We start from the raw sequence: 23,485 nt of genomic DNA on the forward strand, positions 1-23,485 counted from the left end.
TTTTCCTTTTTTTTTTTTCTCCTTAATATTCAATGTTGGTAATATATTCAGAAAATATGAATTTTTTATTTAGGGTCCTTTCATACCTGTCCGTTCTGCCGACAGACTCCAATCGGCGGCTCGATCCCCTGCTGAGCAGGCGGATGACAGTTCCATCTCCGCTCTGTGTGCAGAGACAGAGCTGTCAGATCCCTGCTCTCCTCTATGGGAGATCGGATGAGAACTGACTGCCTATCCATTCTCATCTGATTCTATCCGATCCGATCCTCCAGATGGATGGAAAATAGGGTTTCCATCCATCTGTATTTCACAGACAGGATCGGATAGCGGGTGTCAGCGGAAATGTCACCGATGACATCCACTGCTCCATAGGGGTACATGTAGCATCCGATCCGGTCCACCTGAAAAACACACAGGCGGACCGGATCGGAAAGCCCGTGTGAAAGGGGCCTTAAGCCTCGTACACACGCAACGATTATCGGCTGACCGATCGGCCGTCTTTTGTCCAGTGTTGTCGTGTTGATTGGAATGTGCCTAGACTGCGCACTAATTTTTTCGGCCAACAAAAACCAACTTCAGAAGTGATGTCATGTGTTGGTTTACTTTCCGTGTGTTTTTTCTTCTCTGAGCATGCCCAGTCTTGCTCATCTGATTTTTGTCTGCCGAAATCTGTACTGACTGACGGAAAATCGGCCGTTATGTTGACGGCCAACAAAAATTTTATAGCCTGCACACCAGATTTTTTTCGGCCGAAAAGTCGGAGTCGGTTGTCGGAAGCATCATACTAACAAGCCGAAAATCGGCCGATCGGACGTTGGTCGAAAATTCACGGCCAATAATCGATGCGTGTGTACGAGGCTTTAGTGCGCAGCACTTTTAATGATTACCATTTGTTTTTCACACTAATTGATTGGGGAGTGATTAGTGCAGGCTGCAGTTTTAAGACATAATAGCTCACAGGATCACTTTTATATCATTTCCAAAGGAGGTTTTCTTTGAGAAATATCAGAAGCAGGATTAAAAAAACTTTCTGGTGGCGAAGGGGTTAAGTCTGTGGCCTCGGCAGCTAAGGGGATGAAAAAACCACAACACCCAGCAGCCCTTGCAGCGAGCCAGTATGGGAGCAGCCCTCTCTGCCTTTGCTGCAAGAAGTAAACAAACTGGTCTGTGTGTCAATGCAGGCTGGAGCTTCATATGATCCTCTGCTGCAACTCCTTCCAACTTTATCTCTTTTCTGTATTTTTTTAATTCCTTCTTCCTTTATTCCTGCACTGCATAAACCATTTCACGCCCTCCGTTACCTCCTCGCCTTTCCTTTTTTATTTTTTTTTATTCTTTTTTTGCATTTGAGATCTGATTAGCTGCCTGGCTAGGGCCCTGTCTGCTTTTGCAAAACTTCTTGAGGACAATTTGTCAAAACCTATTCTCAGATCCATCGAATTCTGCAAGATAGCAAAATTTAATCCACCCCTTTACGTCACCCACATTTTGTTTTTTTTTTGCACGGGCATTTTAAGGACAAAAAAAGAAAATTGGATTTTTTTGAGGGCTGCATAAAAAAAAATAAAAAATCTTGTGCGATGGATTACGTGATGTTAAATATTCAAGCGCTTTTAGATGCTGCCGAGTATTTGGAAAGAAGAGAGAGAGGTAATTGTTTACTATTGTACTTTGTTTATTTATTTATCTTTTTGCCTGTTTGGTATGTAAATTCATAGCTTGGCCTAGAATTGAATTCTTATTTATTTGTGTATTGACAGATTTTGTGTGATGTCATAGTGGATTGTGAGGATACAGATCTTGTCTGTTGTGCAGAGAGACACTCTTGGTATTCATTTCACTATTTTGTCCCTATTCGGTTGTTTTTTTTTTTTTTTTTTTAAGATTTTTCCTTGTGAATTATAAAACATAATATGGTCGGTCTTTGGGAGATATTTGGAAGAATTTCATGATGTCTTAATTAGAACTCGATGGATTTCCCCCTCCAGCAGAGGGTTTCTGGAAAAGGAAATAGGATTCTAAAAATTTTAACTGTTTGAATACTTTGTTTGGGAGGTAGTTAAAAAAAAAAAAAAAAAAAATTTAAATTGTGAAAAATACTTTTTTTTTTTTCAACATGGAGATTCCGACTTAAAGTTTGAACCCTAAAGGCTTTTTTTTTTTGTATTTTTGCATGAACAAATTTTAAGATGTGAAGTCATCTGTATCTATACAATTATTAATTACAAAAAAAAAAAAGAATTTCTGTAGTACATATTTTAAACCATCGCTGTAATGTATCCCTTAAAATTGTATGTATAGTCAAACTTTTTTTTCCTGCATAAAGTAGGATAGGAATAGAACCTCTGTCGGCTTTTCATTGCTATAGGATAATGAATAGAAGTGATTTTCCATGTTTAAAGTCCAGAATATTTTATTTAGGAAGGAAATAATATTGTATAAGGAAATTATATTTATAAGGAAATAATATATATTTCAATTTTTAAGGAAATAATATTTTATTTAGGCCAGAGAAAAGCCAACACATTTCAAGTTGTGAAAATCCCACTTCTTCAGGGCTATAGACATAAAAAACCATGAATAAAATCAGTGACCTGTTTAAAACAATATTAACATTTTTATAATTCCCAAATATGGATATATATATATATATATATATATATATATATATATATATATATATATATATATATATATATATATATATATATTCATGTTTTATACTTTCTTTTAAAAAAAAAATATTTTTGAATTTTATACTTGGAATGGTGAAAAAAAAATAGATAGATAGATATTATATTATATTATATTGGCTTATTGGTGAATTTTTAATAGTGTTTTAATACCATTTTAGATACATTGTTGATAATTTTCATGGTTTTATATGTTTATAGCCCGGAAGAAGGTTGACTTTCAAAATCTGGAGTCGTGTTTAATTTTTCTTGGTGATCTTAAATAAATTATCATTCTGCACTTTTTCACATGGAGTGGTGCTTTTATTCCTTATCCTACATTTGTTTTTCTACAAAAAGAACTGGCAGTTGGCTATAATACAAACCCTATGACCTTTTAAAAATTATATATATATATATATATATATATATATATATATATATATATATATATATATATATCCAGCACTACCCACTATAAGGTTTTATATTGCTGTCTGTCACCAACACAAACAAAATGATTTAAAAAATACGAAACATTTTTTTTACCAAAACAAGAGGTGAATCTTCCAATGAAACTATCTGTTTCGGTGACCACTGACAAGGTGGGGAATTATCCTCAGTATAGTCAGACGTCCCTTCACTTCCTGTTATGTCTGAGGGACAGGAAGTAAGGGGAAATCTGTCCAATGGGGACAAACAACAACAAAAAAAAAACAGACAGGGACTTTAGCCTGTCCCTACTTTTATCCAAATAAAAAAAAAAAAAAAAAAGATTTAAATACACTTTAAAGTGACTTGATGTGGCTTGAATAGTTTTTAAATGCTTGCTGTGCCATATTTTCACAACTGCATTAAACAGATTTGTAGCTTCTCCTAGTGGCAGTCTGTATTTTACTGCAGTCACCCAGCCTGCCCAATAAGCAACTGCTGAAATAAAGGGGTGGCTTTAGTAAAAGTAAATAGGCTGTTGCCTTGGCAAGGAATTTTTTCCCTTGGCTTAGTGAAAGACATCCATCATGTGCAAGCAAAAATGTATTTTCTTTTTCTTTCCTTGCATGTGATTGGTCATTCTTTGCAAAGTGAATTATTACCACATTCATTAAACTAAGTGAAAATTCCCTTGTAAAATGAATAACCTATTTGCCTTTAGTAAATCAACCCCCCCCCCCCCCCAAATCTCAGCCACATAAGGTGTGCATTGCTTTTGGTCAGACCAGACTGGTAGACTTGCATTGTGAGATAAGAGGTGCAGTAAGGCATACCCAATGTGCGGCCCTGCTAGGGCAGAAGCAGAGTCTCTCTATGTAATAAGTAGACATGGCTGCCTCCATGTACATATAAATAAAAACTTTACATAGAAACAATCTTTTTAAACATCAATGCAAATTAATATTATTTCTTTAGGGGAATATATTGTATTTTGTATGCTTTTTAATTATATTCAGGACTAAAAAATTCACTTTCACGATAATAATACTAGCTATTTATTATATATAAATTTAATACTTCCATTTCCATCGTATTTTATGTTGTATTTTAACTGTATGGATTTTTTATTTTGTAGTGAAGTTTCAATTTGTTTTATTTGGTGCTAATGGCTGTTTTTTGTAATTTTGTTGAGTTTTTGTATTTTTTTCAGTTTATTGTTGTGATCTTGTGTTGTCTTTGTTAATTGTGTCTGTGTCGCAACAATTTCCCAATTTCTCTTTGGCCTTATTAAAGTATTCTGTATTCTGTATCTATCATCTGGAAGTTGCTTCAGAGTTCAAGCAATCTACATGCATTTAACTTAAAGCGGATCTTTGCTGCATCTGACCACCACAAACCAAAAACACTATTTTAATTAATTTTTAATATTTAAATTAAACTCCCCCATCCATCCACGTCTTCATGCTTTATTTTGCTGAGAAATCACTTAGAAAAACACCTCCCTAGCATTTCTGGCTGTGGCCATCTTGACTAAGGGCAGATGATTCATGTAGCATTTACTTCCTGGAATCCATCTGCCCTTAGTTCAGAAGTGCAGGGAAGAGGGAGTGCTTAGCTCAGCAAACCCCTCCTTCCCTCCTGAAGTCTCCTGGGATGTATGATATAATTTGCCTAGGCAGGAAACCAGGAAGTAACAAAACAAGACAAATACAACATGCCTTCCTATCTATTTACTAATGCTAGGAGCATAAGGATTAAAAATAGCTAATGCTGATTGAGAGAGTACATTTCTGCTTTAATAAATTGGAAAATTAACTTTTCCTTCTTCACCGCCCTCCCCCATCTACCTTCTGACTTCATAGGGCCATAAAAAGTTTCAATCAGAGAGTGTACCCCTAAAAGCAAACAGCTCCTCTCTTTTGGAAACTCAATGCGCCGTGAGACTAGTGTTATTTTATAAATCATGATATGTAAAATAAATATTTTTATCTGTTCATAGGAAAAAGCTTTTACAACTAATATAAAATGGCAGTTTCAAAACTTAAAAGAAATATCAAATGCAACTGATTTCCTTATTGAAGGATTATTTTGCCTCCTTGTCTTGAATTTTATTGTAACTGTACTGTTCCTTTTTATCTTCCTTTTTACCTTTCTTATTATTTTTTAAACCTCTTTAGAAACTGTTGGCACTATATAAATCCTGAGTATTATTAATAATAACCATAATAGTAATAATGTAGTATTATTACAGTAAAAGCTTGGATTGAGAGTAATAATATTAATAATTTATTACTGTAAAACCTTGGATTGAGCGTATTAAGAATCGTAATAATAATGTATTATTATTACAGTAAAACCTTGGATTGAGGGTAATAAGATTCGTAATAATGATAATAATAATAATAATAATGTAGTATTATTATTACAGTAAAACCTTGGATTGAGGGTAATAAGATTCGTAATAATGATAATAATAATAATAATAATGTAGTATTATTATTACAGTAAAACCTTGGATTGAGAGTAATAAGATTAGTAATAATAATAATAATAATGTACTATTATTACAGTAAAACCTTGGATTGAGAGTAATAAGATTCGTAATAATAATAATGTATTATTATTAAAGTAAACCTTGGATTGAGAGTAATAAGATTTGTAATAATAATAATAATAATAATGTATTATTATTACAGTAAAACCTTGGATTGAGAGTAACTTGGTTTCAGAGCGTTTTGCAAGACAAGCTAATTTTTTAAAATATAAATTTTGACTTAAATTAGATAAATGAGCGATGTCTTGATATACAAGTAGCGTCACGTCACAATTGAGTATAAAAGAGAAGAGAGGCACTTCTAAGTGTAGCAATACAGTTACATATAATAAAGGTACAACATTTACCAAATCACATGGTTGATGATTAAAACAGGCGTATCAGGGATGTGGGGTATCAGTATGCAGGGATGTGGGGTAAAGCTGTCCACATAGACCATCCTCTGCACTACCATCGACGTCATCCCTTCCATGCTGCGATTCAAGCCTCGCTTTCAGATCGCTCTACTGGAGGATAGTCTTCCCGGTCACGATTGCAGACTGACAGAAGTCAGAGCCGGCATTGAGGAGGACGGTCTATGTGGACAGCTTTACCCCGGATGCCTGCATACTTAGATGTGCCTCTTTCAATCATCAACCATGTGAGTTGCTAAATGTTAAACCTTCATTAAATGTAACCATATTGCTACACTTAGAGGCACCTCTCTTCTCCTTTATACTCTGTAGGATTTTGCTTCTAATCCCCTTGTGGAGGCGCCATTTGTGAATGGACATTTTATGGTTACACAACCTATCACATTCCTATAACTTTTTATATGGACTATAAACTGAAGGATTTATGAATAAATGGTTGTGGACGAATCATCTGAATTTCTATTATTTCTTATGGGGAAATTTGCTTTGATATAAGAGTGCTTTGGATTACAAGCATGTTTCCGAAACAAATTATAGTCGCAATCCAAGGTTTTACTGAATTATCGATATCTAAAAAAAAGAAATAAAATCAAATTTCCCTTTAGAAAATAAGCCATGAAGCATTTTCTATTTTACCATTCTTTCTTTAGCAAATGCAGGAACCCATGTAATTGTAATTGATGTAAAAATATGTGAAATTTTCTATTTAGCAACTAGCAGAACATCATTTGTTAACAATAACTGTGACTGAATGCTTTCTGTAGCTGCTGATCAGACTCAGAGGTTACGGTGTATTTTGATCTTTTACACCAAACAAAATTGTATTCATGCAAGTAAATATTTTTGATTATTTGTTTCAATGCTATATCACACAACAGCATTTCAGTAGGATTGAGGTCAAAACTCTGACATGACCATTTAAATCTCCTGCCTGTGTCTTAATTTTCTTTTTCCTCTTATTGCAGAATGTGAGCACGGGTATGCTTCCACGTACCCCTCACCAGACGATTCGGATCTTCTTAGATTAAAGTCCAGGAGGCTCAAATCAAAGAGGTGTAGTAACAGCTTAGGAAGCAGCACCAACAGGTATTGTGACAATTTTTTTGATAATTAATTGCAAACACGACCCTGCCGCTGCAAAGACATTTATTGAGGATTTTGTTTAAGCCCCCCCTGTTTTAAAAGATCCCTACATTTGGGCTGGCAGGTCAATGAATCCAAAAATGCTGACCCAAAAAAAAACTCTGTATCTGATGCTGGCTCCTGCTGTCTGACAGCTCCGTTTCCTCCAGCCGTAAATAAATGAAGAGACGGGCCACCCGATAATTTGTCACTGGGTGACCCCCACCCCCTCGCATCAACCCAGGATGCCCCTGTTAACCCCCCCCCCCCCATGTTGAGGGCACGTGGCCTGGTATGTTTCAGGGGGGGGGGGGTGTTCACTCATCCCTCCCCTTTTCCTGGCCTGCCATGCTGCATTCACAAATAAGGGCCTGGGTTTGGATTGAGGGGGGGGGGGGGGCAGGCTGTTTTTTTTTTCTCAATTCATGTTCAAAACTGATCAAGTGCAATTCAGAAGCATTCCCATAGAAGGCAATGAGCCCAGAATTCTCATCCAAACCACTCCACAGTGCTCAGAAAACGCACAGGACTCTTTTTAACCACTTACCGACTGCCTGCCGCAGATATACTGTGGCAGGCTGGCTCGGTTGCACGAATCGACGTATGGGTACTTCAGTTTGTGGGAGCCGTCCTGGGGGCATGCCCGTTCGCCCCCACTAGGCAGCAGGAATGCCAATCTACGGGACCGGCATCACTGATTGCTGCCGGGCACCAGACTTGTATAAAGTACTCGAAATTTCTACTTGAGTAAAAGTACAAGTGCTCGATCAAAAAATTACTTGAGTAGAAGTGGAAGTGCTCGCAGAAAAAGTTACTTAAGTAGAAGTACTAAAGTATTCAACATTTTTTTTACTTAAGTATTGCAAGTAGTTTTTTCAAAAAATTTGCTACTTAAGTACTAAAAGTAAAAAGTACCAGTAGTTTTGGAAAAAAACTCTACTCAAGTACTGAAAGTAAAAGTACAAGTTTGTGTTATGTAGTTATTAAAGAAAGAAGTCAAAAGTATGAACATCATATTGTTTTTATTATTTCAAATGATTTATTCAAATGATTAACCTGTGTTTGTTAGTAGTTTCTTGATGCACTTTAAGCGCTGTAGCTCCATTTATTTGTTTGTTTCATATTTTCTTTTTATTGGAAAGATTTGGTATAGCAGCTTTTATTATACACAGCCTTTATTTTCGTATGCGCTGATTTACAAATGACATTATACACATTTTTTGAGCTTTATGCAACCTGCCATCTACTGTTCTGGCAGTGGTAATTTTTTTAAAAGTAACGAGTTACTATGCAGCACAAAAAAAAAATACTTGAGTAGAAGTATCGAAATCATCGAAAAAATGTAGTGAAGTAAAAGTAGAAGTAGGAGAAAAAAATTCTACTCTAGGAAAGTACAGATACCGCATTTCGGTACTTAAGTACAATACTTAAGTAGTTCTACTTCGTTACTATACATCTCTGCCGGGCACCCACAATCTCTCCCCACTGAGAGAGAATGACGGCCAGCTTTTGTAAACACAGCCGACCGTTCTTCTCTCTGAAATGATCACAGAGCGCTTGTGACCCTTCTATATAGGGTCACAGGTCTCTGTGTTCATTTCACAAGTCCCCCCCCCCCCCACAGTTAGAATCACTCCCCTAGGTTCACACTTAACCCTTTGGTCACCACTGGGTTAAGCCCTTCCCTGCCAGTGTCATTATTACAGTAACAGTGCATGTTTTTAGCACTGATTACTGTAGTGATGTCACTGGTCCCCCCAAAAGTGTCAAAAATGTCAGTTAGGGGTCCAATCTGTCTGCTGCAATGTCGCAGTCCCGCTAAAAATCGCAGATTGCCACCATTACTAGTAAAAAAAAAGAAATGAATAAAAATTACATAAATCTTTCCCAATCAAAATATGCTGATTGCGATTTTTCTTTTTTTTCTTTTTTTACCAAAAATATGTAGCAGAATACAAATTGGCCTAAAAGGATGAAAACATTTAGATTTTTTTGGGGGAATGTTATATAGCAGAATGTGAAAAATATTGTTTTTTTTTTTTTCTTCAGAATTGTCGCTCTTTTTTTGTATATAGCGCAAAAAAAATAAATCGCACAGGTGATCAAATACCCCCAAAAGAAAGCTCTATTTGTGGGGAAAAAAAAGCACAATTTATTTAGGTACAGCATCGCACGACTGCGCAATTGTCCATTAAAGTAACGTAGTGCCGAATTGCATATAATGGCCAGGTCATTAAGGGGGCAAATCCTTCCAGTCCAGAACTAGTTTAATTCACACTGCAGATGCACTGCATATATGTGAACAGCTTCAATGGAAAACTATGTTGTTTTACATGTCATGCGAATTGGATGCTGTTCAAAACGTGAACCAAGCCTTAAAGTGATTCTAAAGGCAGAAGGTTTTTCATAATTGTCTGAGACAGAGCAGCGGCGTTATTGACTCCCGCTGCTGTCAATCAAAGTCAGTTAGCCAATCAGAAGATAGAGGGGGCAGGCCGAACCATATCTCCGTGTGTGAATGAACACAGAGCTGTGGCTTGGCTCCGATGCCCCCCATAGCAAGCTGCTTGCTGTGGGGGCACTCAGCAGGAGGGAGGGGCCAACAGAGCCGGCGAGGGACCAGAGGAGAGGAGGATTCTGGCTGCTTGCTGTGGGGGCACTCAGCAGGAGGGAGGGGCCAGGAGAGCCGGCGAGGGACCCGAGGAGAGGAGGATTCTGGCTGCTTGCTGTGGGGGCACTCAGCAGGAGGGAGGGGCCAAGAGAGCCGGCGAGGGACACAAGAAGAGGAGAATCCGAGCTGCTCAGTGCAAAACCAACTGCACATAGGAGGTAAGTATGACATGTTTGTTATTTTTAAATTTAAAAAAAAATAATAAAAAAAAAACAAGAATTTAGTATCACTTTTAGAATGTTGTATTGTCTAGAAAGGCGCTATCAAGCAGTTACCTGGGTGCCAATGAAGCCAACCTATATAAAAGGCGCCAATCTTTTCACCATGCTGGTAACAAAATAAAGTCATCCAAGCTGTATAAAATGCAGCAATTTTGACAAGGTTGGCTTCAAGTAGAATTGAAAGATCTGATGGATCTTCAGCTCTTTGCTTCCATTCTGATGTCACAAAATCAAACATTTTCACAGCCATGAGAAAGACGAGATTCAGCGTCTGCCAACCTCCTTTGTGAACCTTCACTTGTTTCTCTGTTTCCTGTTTTGTTAGTTCTCAGCGAGAGACTAAATTTAAGCCACCCGTGGCTGAGAATAGGGTAACCAGACAGGAAGTGACATCGGCGGGCAGTAAAGATGGAAGAAGGCGAAGGAACCTTGTATTGTCTGCGCAGAATATTTTCCCTTTGGGGGATTTTGACATTTATAACCGGGGATGGATGCTGTGTCTATCTCTAGATAAAAAGAGGATATCCTGGACAACGGGACGGCTTTTTTTTTTTTTTTTGTTTCTTAGGTAATTTTAGAAATTTTTTTAATTGACTTCTCTTTTATTGACAATGGATGATTTTGTGTAATCGTATAGGTGACAGTCCTCACACCTGCTAGACTGCAAACTCTCTTTGAAAATAATTTTTGAAATGTCGGCAACCATGCATTAAGTCCTCTTAATCCGGCTACCAGGGCTGCTGTTAAAGATCACAGCCTTCCTGATAGGGCCCCCCCCCCCCCCGAAAATATCAAATTCAGTTTTCGCTAAAATCATTACAACATTTTCTTTTTCTTTTTCTGCCTTTAATCGCCCCTTTGTGTTAGCCTATGGAGTTGATTTACTAAAGGCAAATAGACTGTGCACTTTGCAAAGTGCAGTTGCTACCTGCAAAATCAGTTGCTCCAGAGCTTAGTAAATGAGCAGAAGCTCTGCTGGCGCCCACCATTCAAGCAAAAATGCTGTTTTTTTTTTTATCTTGCATTCTTTGCAAACTGAAGCTTTATCTCATTTACGAAGCTCTAGAGCAAGCAGTAAAGTTCATATATGAATCACCAGGGCTTTTTTTTTCTCAAAGAATAGGTGCAGGAACTCCCCCATTCTGAGTCACCCCTTGTCTCCACCCACTACCCACCTCTGAGCATTGTCCCTTGGTTCCACTCCCTACTCACCTCCCACGCACAACAAAATACCTCACCCGGCAAAAAAAGATCCACCCCAGCAAAATTAGACCCCCCCTCCAGTAGCAACAACCGCTCTCCCAGCAACCAGTATCGATAGATAAGCCAACAATAGACCTCTACCTCAACAAGAGATCCCTACCAACAACTTAAGATCCCCCAGCAGCAACAAAAGACCCTCACACAATACCAGATCCCTACCAGTGACAATAGATCCCCAAGCAGCCAGCATCAAGTGACCCTCCAACACACCCCGTACCACTTGCTATATTACATACATTCAGTGCTGGAGGTGCCGGAACTGCGTTCCACCGCGTTCCTGCTGAAAAAAAGCCCTGCCCATCGCACACCTTTCTGGTATATAGGCACTTATATATTGGGTGCTGAAGCGATCACCAGCTGGACACTGGATCAGTTACAAGTAGATACATATTTGCCAGCACACCATGGATCTAGCAAAAGATCCATGGTGTGTTGGCGAATATGTATCTACTTGCAGTATGCAACTGCGCTTTGCAGAGTGCACAGCCTATTTGCCTTTTTGCCTATTTCCCTTTGGTAAATCAACCCCTCTGTGTCCAGGCACACGTAGGCACTTACAGGCTGTAAAAAAAAAAAAGCGAGGGCTAGCACGTTCAGGAGAGGAGTGTTTTGCTGCAAAAAAAAGCCCAATCACGTGTAAACGCGTCCAAACGCACTTAAACACTAGGCGTGTTTAGTGTTTCACCATTCATTCATTTCAGAGGCCAGAATAATTAAAAATCCTGGTCCATTAAATGAATGAACAATAAAGCGCTTGACACGTTTAAATGCGCCTATACACATTTGAAACAGCACAGCTTTAGGGTCGGTTCACATTGGTGCGATGCCATGTGATTCGCACTATATTGCTGTGCAGATCACATGCGATATTCTGTGCGATGCAAATTCAGCCATACAAACTGTATGGCTGAATTTGCATTGCATTCGGACCAAACTCATGCAGGACCCTTTTCTTTTTTGTCCGCACCAGAAGCCGATTGCATGGGTGTTCAAACCCATGTGATCTGATTCCTGTCCGAAATCACAGTTCGCACTGTAATCTGCAAACAGATCTGGGGGGGCTGTCATTGACCTTATATTGACACCTGCAGCGATTTGAAGAGGGCAGTGTGAACCGCCGGAAATTTAGGTAGGGAAACCCACATTGGATTTGCAGGATTCCCTGCATTGCACCCGGCCCTTAGGCTACGTTCACATCTTGACATTGCTATTTATAGGCGTTTTTCAGGCGTTTTTTCAGGCGTTTTTAGGTTGACAAGTGACCAATGGAAAAAAATAAAAATGCCTGTAATCTGCCCAAAAAGAAGCTCATGTACTTTTTTGAGCGTTGGGCATTTTGCTTGAAATGTCAAAACGCTCAGATGTGAACAGGGGCCATTGAAATGAATAGGATTTGTCTTGTTGGGCGTTTTTTGAGTTGATCCTAGAGCAGAAAAACGCCCCAAAATGCCTACATGTGAACTTAGCCTCAGGCTTGTTTTTAATGCTGTTTTTTCCCTGTCAGGAGAAAAGCATTTTGGAAGAGTTGCAGTGTGCATGAGGCCTTAGTAAAAGTGGAAGGTCCACTTTAAAGATCTGCCAAAAACAACAGTCTTTCAATTTGCAATTTTATTTTAAAATTTGAAAAATTTGTTGATTTACAAAACCAGACCGATCGCTAAAATTGATTTTAATGACATTTGTATGGCCAACTTTCAATTGTTTTCGAGAATATCTAGGACAGGTTATTCTTCTCGACCCTGGAAATTCTTTGAAACTTGCAGTTTCCGAGCCACTGTGACGGCGGCGTACATTTCTACATGCGACAGTTGACCCCATACTTGCTCTTGCTGGACCAGCTGCTCAACGCATTATGGCGAGCAATTGCTGCAGCAAATCCATGCATGACTTTAGAAAATTCCTGGCTTAGTAATCTTTTCATTCACGGCCTAGCTAAAAATAACTGGTTAGATTGTTATTGCCACTTGTGACCTTATAAACTCGGTCTTAAAGGCCAAGGCTCCCAAAGCCGGTAGCTGTCATTGTTTAGTTACCATGCTGAGTATCATGGCATGTCAGCCCTGGAACTAGTACTGCTACTGTGAACCAATGGCTTCATGAGATGGGTGGAAGGCTAAGCTATCATAGGCCACCCTGGTGGGTTCTCTTGTAGGAACAAATGAAGAAAAAGATCAAGTCAAGCAGACGTTGGCTAATATGAGGGGATTATTTAAAGTCAAGGTATAGATTGGTGACAAGGGTTGGCATACATCAGTGCAAAAGACCCTATGCCTTGATTGGCCGACATCACTATTAGGTTAGGGGTCCGATCTGTCCGCCGCAATGTCGCAGTCCCACTAAAAAAAATCGCAGATCACCGCTATTAGTAGTAAAAAAAAAAAAAGAAAATAATAATAAAAAGGACATAAATCTTTCCCCTGTCGCATGTAGAAATGTACGCCGCCGTCCAAGTGGCAGGGAAACTGCAAGTTTCAAAGAATTTCCAGGGTCGGAGTCCTGCCGAAGTGAATAACCTGTCCCAGTTATTCTCGAAAACAATCGAATGTTGGCCATACGAATGTCACTATAATCAATTTTAGCGATCGGTCTGGTTTTGTAAATCAATAAATTTTTCAAATTTAAAAATAAAATTGCAAATTGAAATACTGTTGTTTTTGGCAGTACCTTCCACTTCAGTGACAATTCTGCTTATTTAATCACTTCACCCCCGGAAGGTTTTACCCCCTTAATGACCAGGCCATTTTTTGCGATTCGGCGCTGCGTTACTTTAACGAAAAATTGCACGATCATGCGACGCTGTACCCAAATACAAATGATGTCCTTTTTTCCCACAAACAGAGCTTTCTTTTGGTGGTATTTGATCACCTCTGCGGTTTTTAGATTTTGCGCTATAAATAAAAAAAAGTGACAATTTTAAAAAAAATGCCATATTTTTTACTTTCTGCTATGAAACATTCCCAATAAAATTTTTTTGAAAATTACATTTTTTATCAGTTCAGGCCAATTTGTATTCTGCTACATATTTTTGGTTAAAAAAATCCCAAAAAGCGTATTTTAATTGGTTTGCGCAAAAGTTATAGCATTTACTAACTACAGGATAGATTTTTGGACTTTTTATTTATTTTTTTGTTTTTATTAGTAATGGCGGCGATCATCGTTTTTTAGCGAGGCTGCGACATTGGGGCGGACAGATCTGACACCTAACTGACATTTTTGAAACTTTTTGGGGACCAGTGACATTACTACAGTAATCAGTGCTAAATAATATGCACTGTTACTGTATAAATGATACTGGCAGGGAAGGGGTTAATACTGGGGTTGATCAAAGGGGTTGATGTATGCCTAAATATGCTTGCTCACTGTGTGGGGGGAGGGTTCTGTGACAGGCACAGAGAGATCGGGGGTTGCAGCTTAGGTGAAACTGCTGATCTCTCCCTGCCTGTCTGACAGAAGACTCGCCTGCTTTGTTTACATAAGCAGGCGGGTCTTCAGTCAGTTTATCTGACGATTGTGGGAGGCCGGCGGAAATCGCCGCCGCTCCTCCCGCGGCCCGCCTCCCCCTGGGAGAGCGGCAGAGACCTTGTGCCCAAAATCAGGTAGCACTACATGGTTTTGCGCAGCCGAGCCGCCCTGCCGCAGTAATACTACGGTGGGCAGTCGGCAAGAGGTGCCCGCCCACCCCTTCCTAAGGCCTCATGCACACTACAACTGTGTAGGTTATAAAGGGGGCACAGGGTATAGGCAAAATGCATGCTGAGTTAATGAAGGGCTGCAAGAGCCAAGCGATGGTGGTGGGTGAAAAGGTTTTGGAGGTTCTCTATTATAGAAAGTCTTTTGGTCCAAACAGTCAGGCTCCTCCCCTCTATGAGTAGTGAACATCATTATGTAAGGCTGACCATACAATTTTCTTGTCCAATTTTCCTTTAGATTTACAAAAACCATATGATATGAGGGCAAACCTAAACACTTTCAATTTGTATGCAATCAGGCAGGCCCTTGCACTACATAGTTGAAGGTAAATCTAAAGGAAATCGAACATGAAAATTGTATGAAGTATAGCCAGCTTTAAGCCAGCCTAAGATGGTTCAAATCTCAATCTGCTGGTTCAGCAGGGACCAGCCGAGATTGGAACCATGTATGGGCAGGCTGATTGATCAACTTGGGTACAACCAGCATGCTGGATTTTTCTACATACAGTTACTGCCAATGGCTATAGCCGCTAGCAGTAACCATTGTATTCTGCCTGCTGGGAATGTTCTTTGCGCCCCCCACTGGTGGAATACAATAGTGCAGCTGGAGGCATACCCCCATGATTGCTGACTGTGTTGGAGGGGGAATCGAGTAATTCTCTTTTCTTCTACCCATGGAGGAAGGAAAGAAAACTGTATCACCTATGGCCAGCCTTAGTGTCCAATTAGATGGCAATCATCAGATTTGCTGATCTCGGCTGAATTATACCAAACCTTGAGTTTCCCTATGAAGTTACGTAGCAGAGGACCTTATAAGGGCAAGCATAGATGCCTGGTTAAGTGGCTGGCCGTGCTATTGGCTGACCACTGCTTGTAATAAACCCTACCAGCGTCAGTCACACACCTAGTCGGCCCGCTGGGTGCATGCATGAAATGCAAAGCATCTCAGTTGGGTCCTGTCCTTTTGACAACTCTTGTATTACACTTAGCAAAACTATATACTGTAATTGCAGACTGATAAATGGACACCTACACAGCCAGCCACCAATGTAATATGAGAGTGAACTCCAATCTGATTAGGATAAGCCAAGACAGGGTCCTCTTAGTGCTATTAACGCATATCGAAACCCAAGAACAAGGCTATAATATATTGCAGCCAAGCCTAGGTTCACGCTAGTGTGGGTCAGGAACGTGCACAGAAACCTGCTGCGTTTTAGCAGCAAAACCTGCTGCTCTTTAATAATTCTTAATGGCACCTCTGGGCAACTGATACCGCATGTATTTTTTACACGCACCCAAACGCATGGTTGCACAACACAATGCTCTTCGGCAGTGGCGGCTGGAGCTCCATGGGCCGGGGGGACGGACCACGCCATACCCCCCCCCCGGACCACACCAGCTCGCATACCATACCCCCCCCCCCCCCCGTCGCCGACTCACTCACCCTGGATTGATGTGAAGGGTAGGCAGCAGCGGCGGCGGTGGCTTCCCCCGGTGGTGGCGGCAGCTTCCCCTGCGTCTCCTCCCTCCTCCTTCTCCTTGGTCAATAGCATGGCCTTTCCTTTCGGCCAATCAGGAACGGGTCTCAGGACCCGCTTCCTGATTGGCTGGGAGGAGAATCAGTGGGATAATAGCGAATATTCATTCGCTATTGTCACGCAACTGGGTGGGCTCAGGGCGCAGTGCTCTGCGCCCCGAGCCCACCCTTTTTTTGAAGCCTCTGGCTCTAATCACATGCTTAAAAAAAAAGAAAAAAACCCCATTGGAATCCATGCATCCGGCGCCCTGCATGTAGATTAGGGGGCCGGACTCATGGATAGGGGGGCAGCGCCCCTGCGCACCCATTGGATGGGCCACCCCTGCTCTTCGGTATGGCACGATTTTGCAAAAATGTCAGAGACCTCATGCGTAGGGCAGCCCATTGAAAGAAATAGGCTGCCCTACACGTGGCGAGCGGAAAGCGCACGGAAACACGTGTATGCGTTATCACACACAATTGTAAAACTAACCTTAGATGTGGTGGCTGCATTAGTTTTGTTTTTTCAGGCTTTTTTCATCTTTATTTTCCCCTGGAGATCCTACCTGTCCTAGGATGCCAACATTGACCCGCCACACTGTATATATAAAGGAGCAGCATTGTCACTCTAGCACACGACTGCCATAACTCCCCCTCTTCCTTTTAACATAGAGATGATGGGCTCTGTAGTCCTCAGAAATAGCTGTGAATGAAGCAGAGAGCACAGGAAGTTAGGAGCTCACTGGATTTTTGGGGGATTTGTACTTATTGAACGTACAGTATATAACAAAATGCATTCAATGGTATATTTTAAGAGACAAAAAATTGACAAATAAAAGAAGTCGATCGTTTGAATTTTCATAGACTTTACGTGTAATAGCAACATACTTTAAAAAAAAAAATAGAAAATCCCACTTTAACATGCCTGCTGTAAAGGGTTAAAGTGCAGCCGCAGAGGATTGCAGGGCCCTTTAGTGACAGCGAGGTTTATGGGAGCTCCAGCAAACTAATTCCAGATGGGAGATAATCCGGGCCCAGCAGTGACGTCCATGTTTCCAATCTGCTGTGGAGTGTTCAGGCTGTTCTGAGAGTCTCCCTTCTTCTGTAGGTGCAGCAAACATGTCTCTTCAAATGTCACACATTTCTAGTAAAAATTAGAATACTTTTTTTCTACCATGGGAAGTCATGGTGGAGCCACAGAAACGTGTGTGCTGTCCCCAGATTGGTGGGGCGTTGTGCTGTGCTGGGGGGAAGGAGAGGCGCACAACAATTTGGCAAACAGATGAAAATAAGTATGGCCTTAAATGGACTATAGACCATCGCCATTCCTCCGATTTTACTTTTCTTTATCTGAAAACAAAGAAAATTGAAACATCAATTTTCATTGGTTGCTAGATGGTACTTCACAGCGTGTGTCCCCTGACCAACCAATCACACGAGGGAAAATTGATTGAATCATTCTCTCTCTCTCTCTCTTTCTCTCTCTCCCTCTCTCCCCCCCCCCCCCCATCTCTCTTCTAAAGTATACAGATGAAACACATATGTAGATGGGAGTTACTGTATCTTGCAAAGGATTTGTTATCTTCCCATCCAGCCCTGATATATACCCAGCCCTTGCAGAAGCAAAAAATGCTGACTAGGCTGAATTATTCTCTCTCTCTCTCTCTCTCTCTCTCTCTCTCAAATTCAAATTCAAATTCAAATTCAAATAAGCTTTATTGGCAGGACCAAGTATATTTTAGCATTGCCAAAGCAGTTTGGTTTGGGGGGGGGGTAATGGGTAATATAGAGGGGAATGGGGGGTGAGTCTATGTAAAGGATTTTTAAGTCCTCAGTTTTTCATGTCCCTCTCAGTCTGTGACACGCTGTCACATATTGTGCAGCTATTCTCACCATTGGCTCCTCTTCTCCCAGTAGGATTTGGAGTTTCCTCTTCTCTTCTAGAGAATTGAAGTCCGGGATGAGAGCGGAGAGTCTCTGGAAGTGAGTGTCCCTCACTGATGAGTACTTAGAGCACTGTAGCAGGAAGTGGTCCTCGTCCTCCAGGACCCCCTGGTCACACTGCTGGCACAATCTGCTCTCCCTGGGCTTGTAGGTTTGTCTGTGCCGTCCTAATTCCATTTCCAGGCTGTGGGCGCTCAGTCTGTACAGGCTCAGGGTCTGTCTGTCTTTGGGCTCTTGTAGCACCTCCAGGTATGGGGCCAGTTTGTAGTCCCTCTGCAGCGACTGGTAAACAGTTAGTTTCTTCGAGTTTGTAATTTCATTTCTCCATTCTTCAACATATTTTTCTTCGGAATAATTTGTTATGTTTTTTATTTGTGGTTTTGTCAGGCCAGACTGTTGGGGGTTTGGGATGGGCAAGGCGCTGATAAGTTGTTGCAGACCGCCAGGCTTGGGCTGGTTCTTATTGGTCAGTAGTGCCTTATGATGGTACGAGTCGGGACTGTTGTTGTGTAGATGGTCCCAGAATGATAGCGCCCTCTTCTGTATTGCAAGAAGTAAGGGAAATCTGCCCAGCTCAGACCGGCAGGCACTGTTAGAGGTGCTCCGGTGGACTTGGAGGAGGTGCTTGCAGAATTCCAGATGGAATGTTTCTGTTGGTCTTGAGTCCCATTTGGATTGGTCTGGGTAGGTGACAGGACCCCAAATCTCACTACCATAAAGAAGGATTGGGGTGATAACGCTATCAAAGATTCTAAGCCAGACTTTCACTGGGGGTTTTAGGTGATACAGCTGTCTCCTGATGGCATAGAAGGCTCTGCGTGCCTTGTCTTTTAGTGCTTCTATGGCTGGCTTGAAACTTCCTGATTGGTTGATTTCTAGGCCGAGGTAGGTGTAGCTGTTAGTTTCCTCAAGAGTGCGGCTGTTTAGTGTAAATGAAGGGCTCTTTGTGTTCTTTCTTTGGAAGACCATGATTTTTGTTTTCTTTGGGTTGATGGGTAGTGCCCATGTGGCACTGTATTTCTCCAGCACTTCCAGGCTGTCTTGTAGGCCTTTCTCTGTTGGTGACAGAAGTAGGAGGTCATCTGCATAGAGCAGGAACTTCACCTCAGTGTCATGCAGAGTCAGTCCAGGTGCTGGAGAGGATTCTAGAGCTGCAGCCAGTTCATTGATGGAGATGTTGAAGAGGGTTGGACTTAGACTGCAGCCCTGTCTGACTCCTCTGGCCTGCCGGAAGTGCTCTGTTCTTCTTCCATTCACCTTTACGCTGCAGCTGTTCTCAGTATATGAACTCTTGATGACATCATATGTTTTCCCTCCTATTCCACTTTCCAATAGTTTGAGGAACAAGCCTGGGTGCCACACTGAGTCAAATGCCTTCTTAAAGTCCACAAAACAGGCGAATATCTTCCCATGTCTTGTATTGTGGACGTGGTTCTTGATCAGACTGTGCAGGGTGTAGATGTGGTCTGTAGTGCGATGGTTTGGCATGAACCCTGCCTGACTTCTGCTGAGGACGTTGTGTTGTGTCAGGAAGGTGAGGATCCGTTTGTTGAGGATACTGTTGAATAGTTTCCCTAATGTGCTGCTGACACATATCCCTCTGTAGTTGGCTGGATCATACTGGTCTCCACTCTTATGGATGGGTGTTACGAGGCCTTGGTTCCATATTTTAGGGTAGTGACCGGCACTCAGTACCAGATTGAACTCTCTCTCTCTCTCTCTCTCTCTCTCTCTCTCTCTCTCTCTCTCTCTCTCTCTCTCTCTCTCCGTTTTGATGGAAGACGGGTAAGACATCAGGGGTTATTTAGACCCCTGATGTCTCATTAAAGAGAGATTGTCACTGAAAAAAATACAACCTATATGGGCCTTTTTGTTCCTTTATGATGGGAAAAAAAAAAGTTTAGTACAAAAAAACGTTAAAAAATTAAACATCCTTCCAAGCAATTCAAATTCTCCCCCAAAAAAATTGTAGTCCCCTCCCATGCACACCAGAAAGAGAGCAATAATTCTAAGTCCATGATTCATGGTAACTCTAAACTGATGACCTGTAGAGGAGTTTAAAGCGTCCTCTATATGGGGCACCAAAGTTTATCACTGTTTCACAGGAGCACACAATTCTAAGCCTTGACATGTTTGGTATCTATTTACTCGGCGCAACTCCATCTTTTATATTTTATCAAAACATATTGCATATGTGTACCCTAAACCCTAAAATTTACTTTAGTGTATTTGTTACTGTCATTTTGCATTTTGTAAACCATTGTGCCAATATTGTGCGACATAAACTACCACCATTTTATTCTCCATGGTGTCTGCTTTCAGAAAATATATAATGTCAGGGGTCTTTATGTAATCTTCATGACTAAAATGTTTTTTTTTTTTTTAAATATACAGTCAGGTCCATAAATATTGGGACATCGAAACAATTCTAATCTTTTTGGTTCTATACACCACCACAATGGATTTGAAATGTAACAAACAAGACGTGCTTTAACTGCAGACTTTCAGCTTTAATTTGAGGGTATTTACATCCAAATCAGGTGAACGGTGTAGGAATTACAACAGTTTGTATATGTCCCTCCCACTTTTTAAGGGATCAAAAGTAATGGGACAGATTAACAATCATAAATCAAATTTTCACTTTTTAATATTTGGTTGCAAATCCTTTGCAATCAATTACAATCTGAAGTCTGGAACGCATAGACATCACCAGACGCTGGGTTTCATCCCTGGTGATGCTCTGCCAGGCCTCTACTGCAACTGTCTTCAGTTCCTGCTTGTTCTTGGGGCGTTTTCCCTTCAGTTTTTTCTTCAGCAAGTGAAATGCATGCTAAATCGGATTCAGGTCAGGTGATTTACTTGGCCATTGCATAACATTCCACTTATTTCCCTTAAAAAACTCTTTTGTTGCTTTCGCAGTATGCTTCGGGTCATTGTCCATCTGCACTGTGAAGCGCCGTCCAATGAGTTCTGAAGCATTTGGCTGAATATGAGCAGATAATATTGCCCGAAACACTTCAGAATTCCTCCTGCTGCATTTGTCAGCAGTCACATCATCAATAAATACAAGAGAACCAGTTCCATTGGCAGCCATACATGCCCACGCCATGACACTACCACCACCATGCTTCACTGATGAGGTGGTATGCTTTGGATCATGAGCAGTTCCTTTCCTTCTCCATACTCTTCTCTTCCCATAACTCTGGTACAAGTTGATCTTGGTCTCATCTGTCCATAGGATGTTGTTCCAGAACTGTGAAGGATTTTTTAGATGTTGTTTGGCAAACTCTAATCTGGCCTTCCTGTTTTTGAGGCTCACCAATGGTTTACATCTTGTGGTGAACCCTCTGTATTCACTCTGGTGAAGTCTTCTCTTGATTGTTGACTTTGACACAAATACACCTACCTCCTGGAGAGTGTTCTTGATCTGGCCAACTGTTGTGAAGGGTGTTTTCTTCACCAGGGAAAGAATTCTTCGGTCTTTCACCATAAATGTTCTTCCGGGTCTTTTGGTGTTGCTGAGCTCACCGGTGCGTTCTTTCTTTTTAAGGATGTTCCAAACAGTTGATTTGGCCACACCTAATGTTTTTGCTATCTCTCTGATGGGTTTGTTTTGTTTTTTCAGCCTAATGATGGCTTGCTTCACTGATAGTGACAGCTCTTTGGATCTCATATTGAGAGTTGATAGCAACAGATTCCAAATGCAAATAGCACACTTGAAATGACCTCTGGACCTTTTATCTGCTCCCTGTAAATGGGATAATGAGGGAATAACACACACCTGGCCATGGAACAGCTGAGCAGCCAATTGTCCCATTACTTTTGGTCCCTTAAAAAGTGTGAGGCACATATACAAACTGTTTCACCTGATTTGGATGTAAATACCCTCAAATTAAAGCTGAAAGTCTGCAGTTAAAGCACATCTTGTTTGTTTCATTTCAAATCCACTGTGGTGGTGTATAGAGCCAAAAAGATAAGAATTGTGTTGATGCCCCAATATTTACGGACCTGACTGTCGGTGCCAGAAATGCAAAAAATGACGTTGGCAGTGAAAGGGTTAAAGCTTAGATGAGAATTTAGCGATGCATCTGCTTTACCTGTAATGATTTGTTTTTTTTAATATCTGTCTGGTGTTCAGCTTTAAGCGTACTACAGTCTGACCACCCCGAACACGCCGTCCCCCCTCCCTTCCTGTTATTTCTCTCGGTTGTAACCTCAAGTGAACTTTTTGTAACATACAAGAACTCCTGAGTCACACGCAGTGCTCAGCACACATAGAGCGCGCTTAACCCCTTTGCAGTTCATTTCGGAGTTCCTACACCGCAAAACAAAAATGTACTTTTGTAATAATGACAGAAATAGGTTTTTTGGGGGTTTTTGCTGTGCTGCGAAATGCTTTGCTGGGAGGCCGTTGCATGCACTGCACTACTTAATACTCGGCTCAATAAACTAGAAGTCAAAGTTCATGTAAACCCAATCACTACTATGAATAATAGAGACTGATCTGGAAAAGTGTATACAGTACTGATTTTTGCTATCAAGAAGATTTTGTAATCTTACCACGCATTGTCTGACTGGATGGATTGTGGTGTGTTTTTTTTGTTCTGTTTTGTTTTGTGTGTGTTGGTGTTTAACCACTTCTGGACCGGAAGGATTTGCCCCTTTAATGACCAGGCCATTTTTTGCGATTCGGCACTGCGTTATTTTAACGGACAATTGCGCGGTTGTGCGACGCTGTACCCAAATAAAATTGATGTCCTTTTTTTCCCACAAATAGAGATTTCTTTTGGTGGTATTTGATCACCTGTGCGATTTTTATTTTTTGCGCTATAAACAAAAAAGAGCGACAATTCTGAAAAAAAAAAAACAATATTTTTCACATTCTGCTATATAACATTTCCAAAAAAAAAAATTAAAAATCTAAATTTTTTAACATTTTAGGCCAATTTGTTTTCTGCTACGTATTTTTGGTAAAAAAAAATTCGCAA

At 40.7% G+C, this 23,485-nt stretch overlaps 1 protein-coding gene across 2 annotated transcripts in view; it reads left to right on the top strand.

Moving 5' to 3' along the window:
* The window catches only part of MXI1 (MAX interactor 1, dimerization protein), a 62,090-nt gene that overhangs the window by 16,100 nt on the left and 22,505 nt on the right, over positions 1–23,485 (top strand). Inside the window, exons 1-2 of one of the 2 annotated variants that reach the window (XM_082266693.1) lie at positions 1,527–1,650; positions 7,037–7,157. In XM_082266693.1, coding sequence (XP_082122819.1) covers positions 1,581–1,650; positions 7,037–7,157 — 191 coding nt within the window. In that variant the 5' untranslated portion in view covers positions 1,527–1,580. Of the gene's footprint in view, positions 1–1,526; positions 1,651–7,036; positions 7,158–23,485 lie in introns of those variants that run through there. The other variant, XM_082266692.1, reaches the window with a different exon arrangement.

Source organism: Pelophylax lessonae (assembly GCF_965119305.1).
Source record: "Pelophylax lessonae genome assembly, chromosome: 9".
Lineage (NCBI taxonomy): Eukaryota > Metazoa > Chordata > Amphibia > Anura > Ranidae > Pelophylax > Pelophylax lessonae.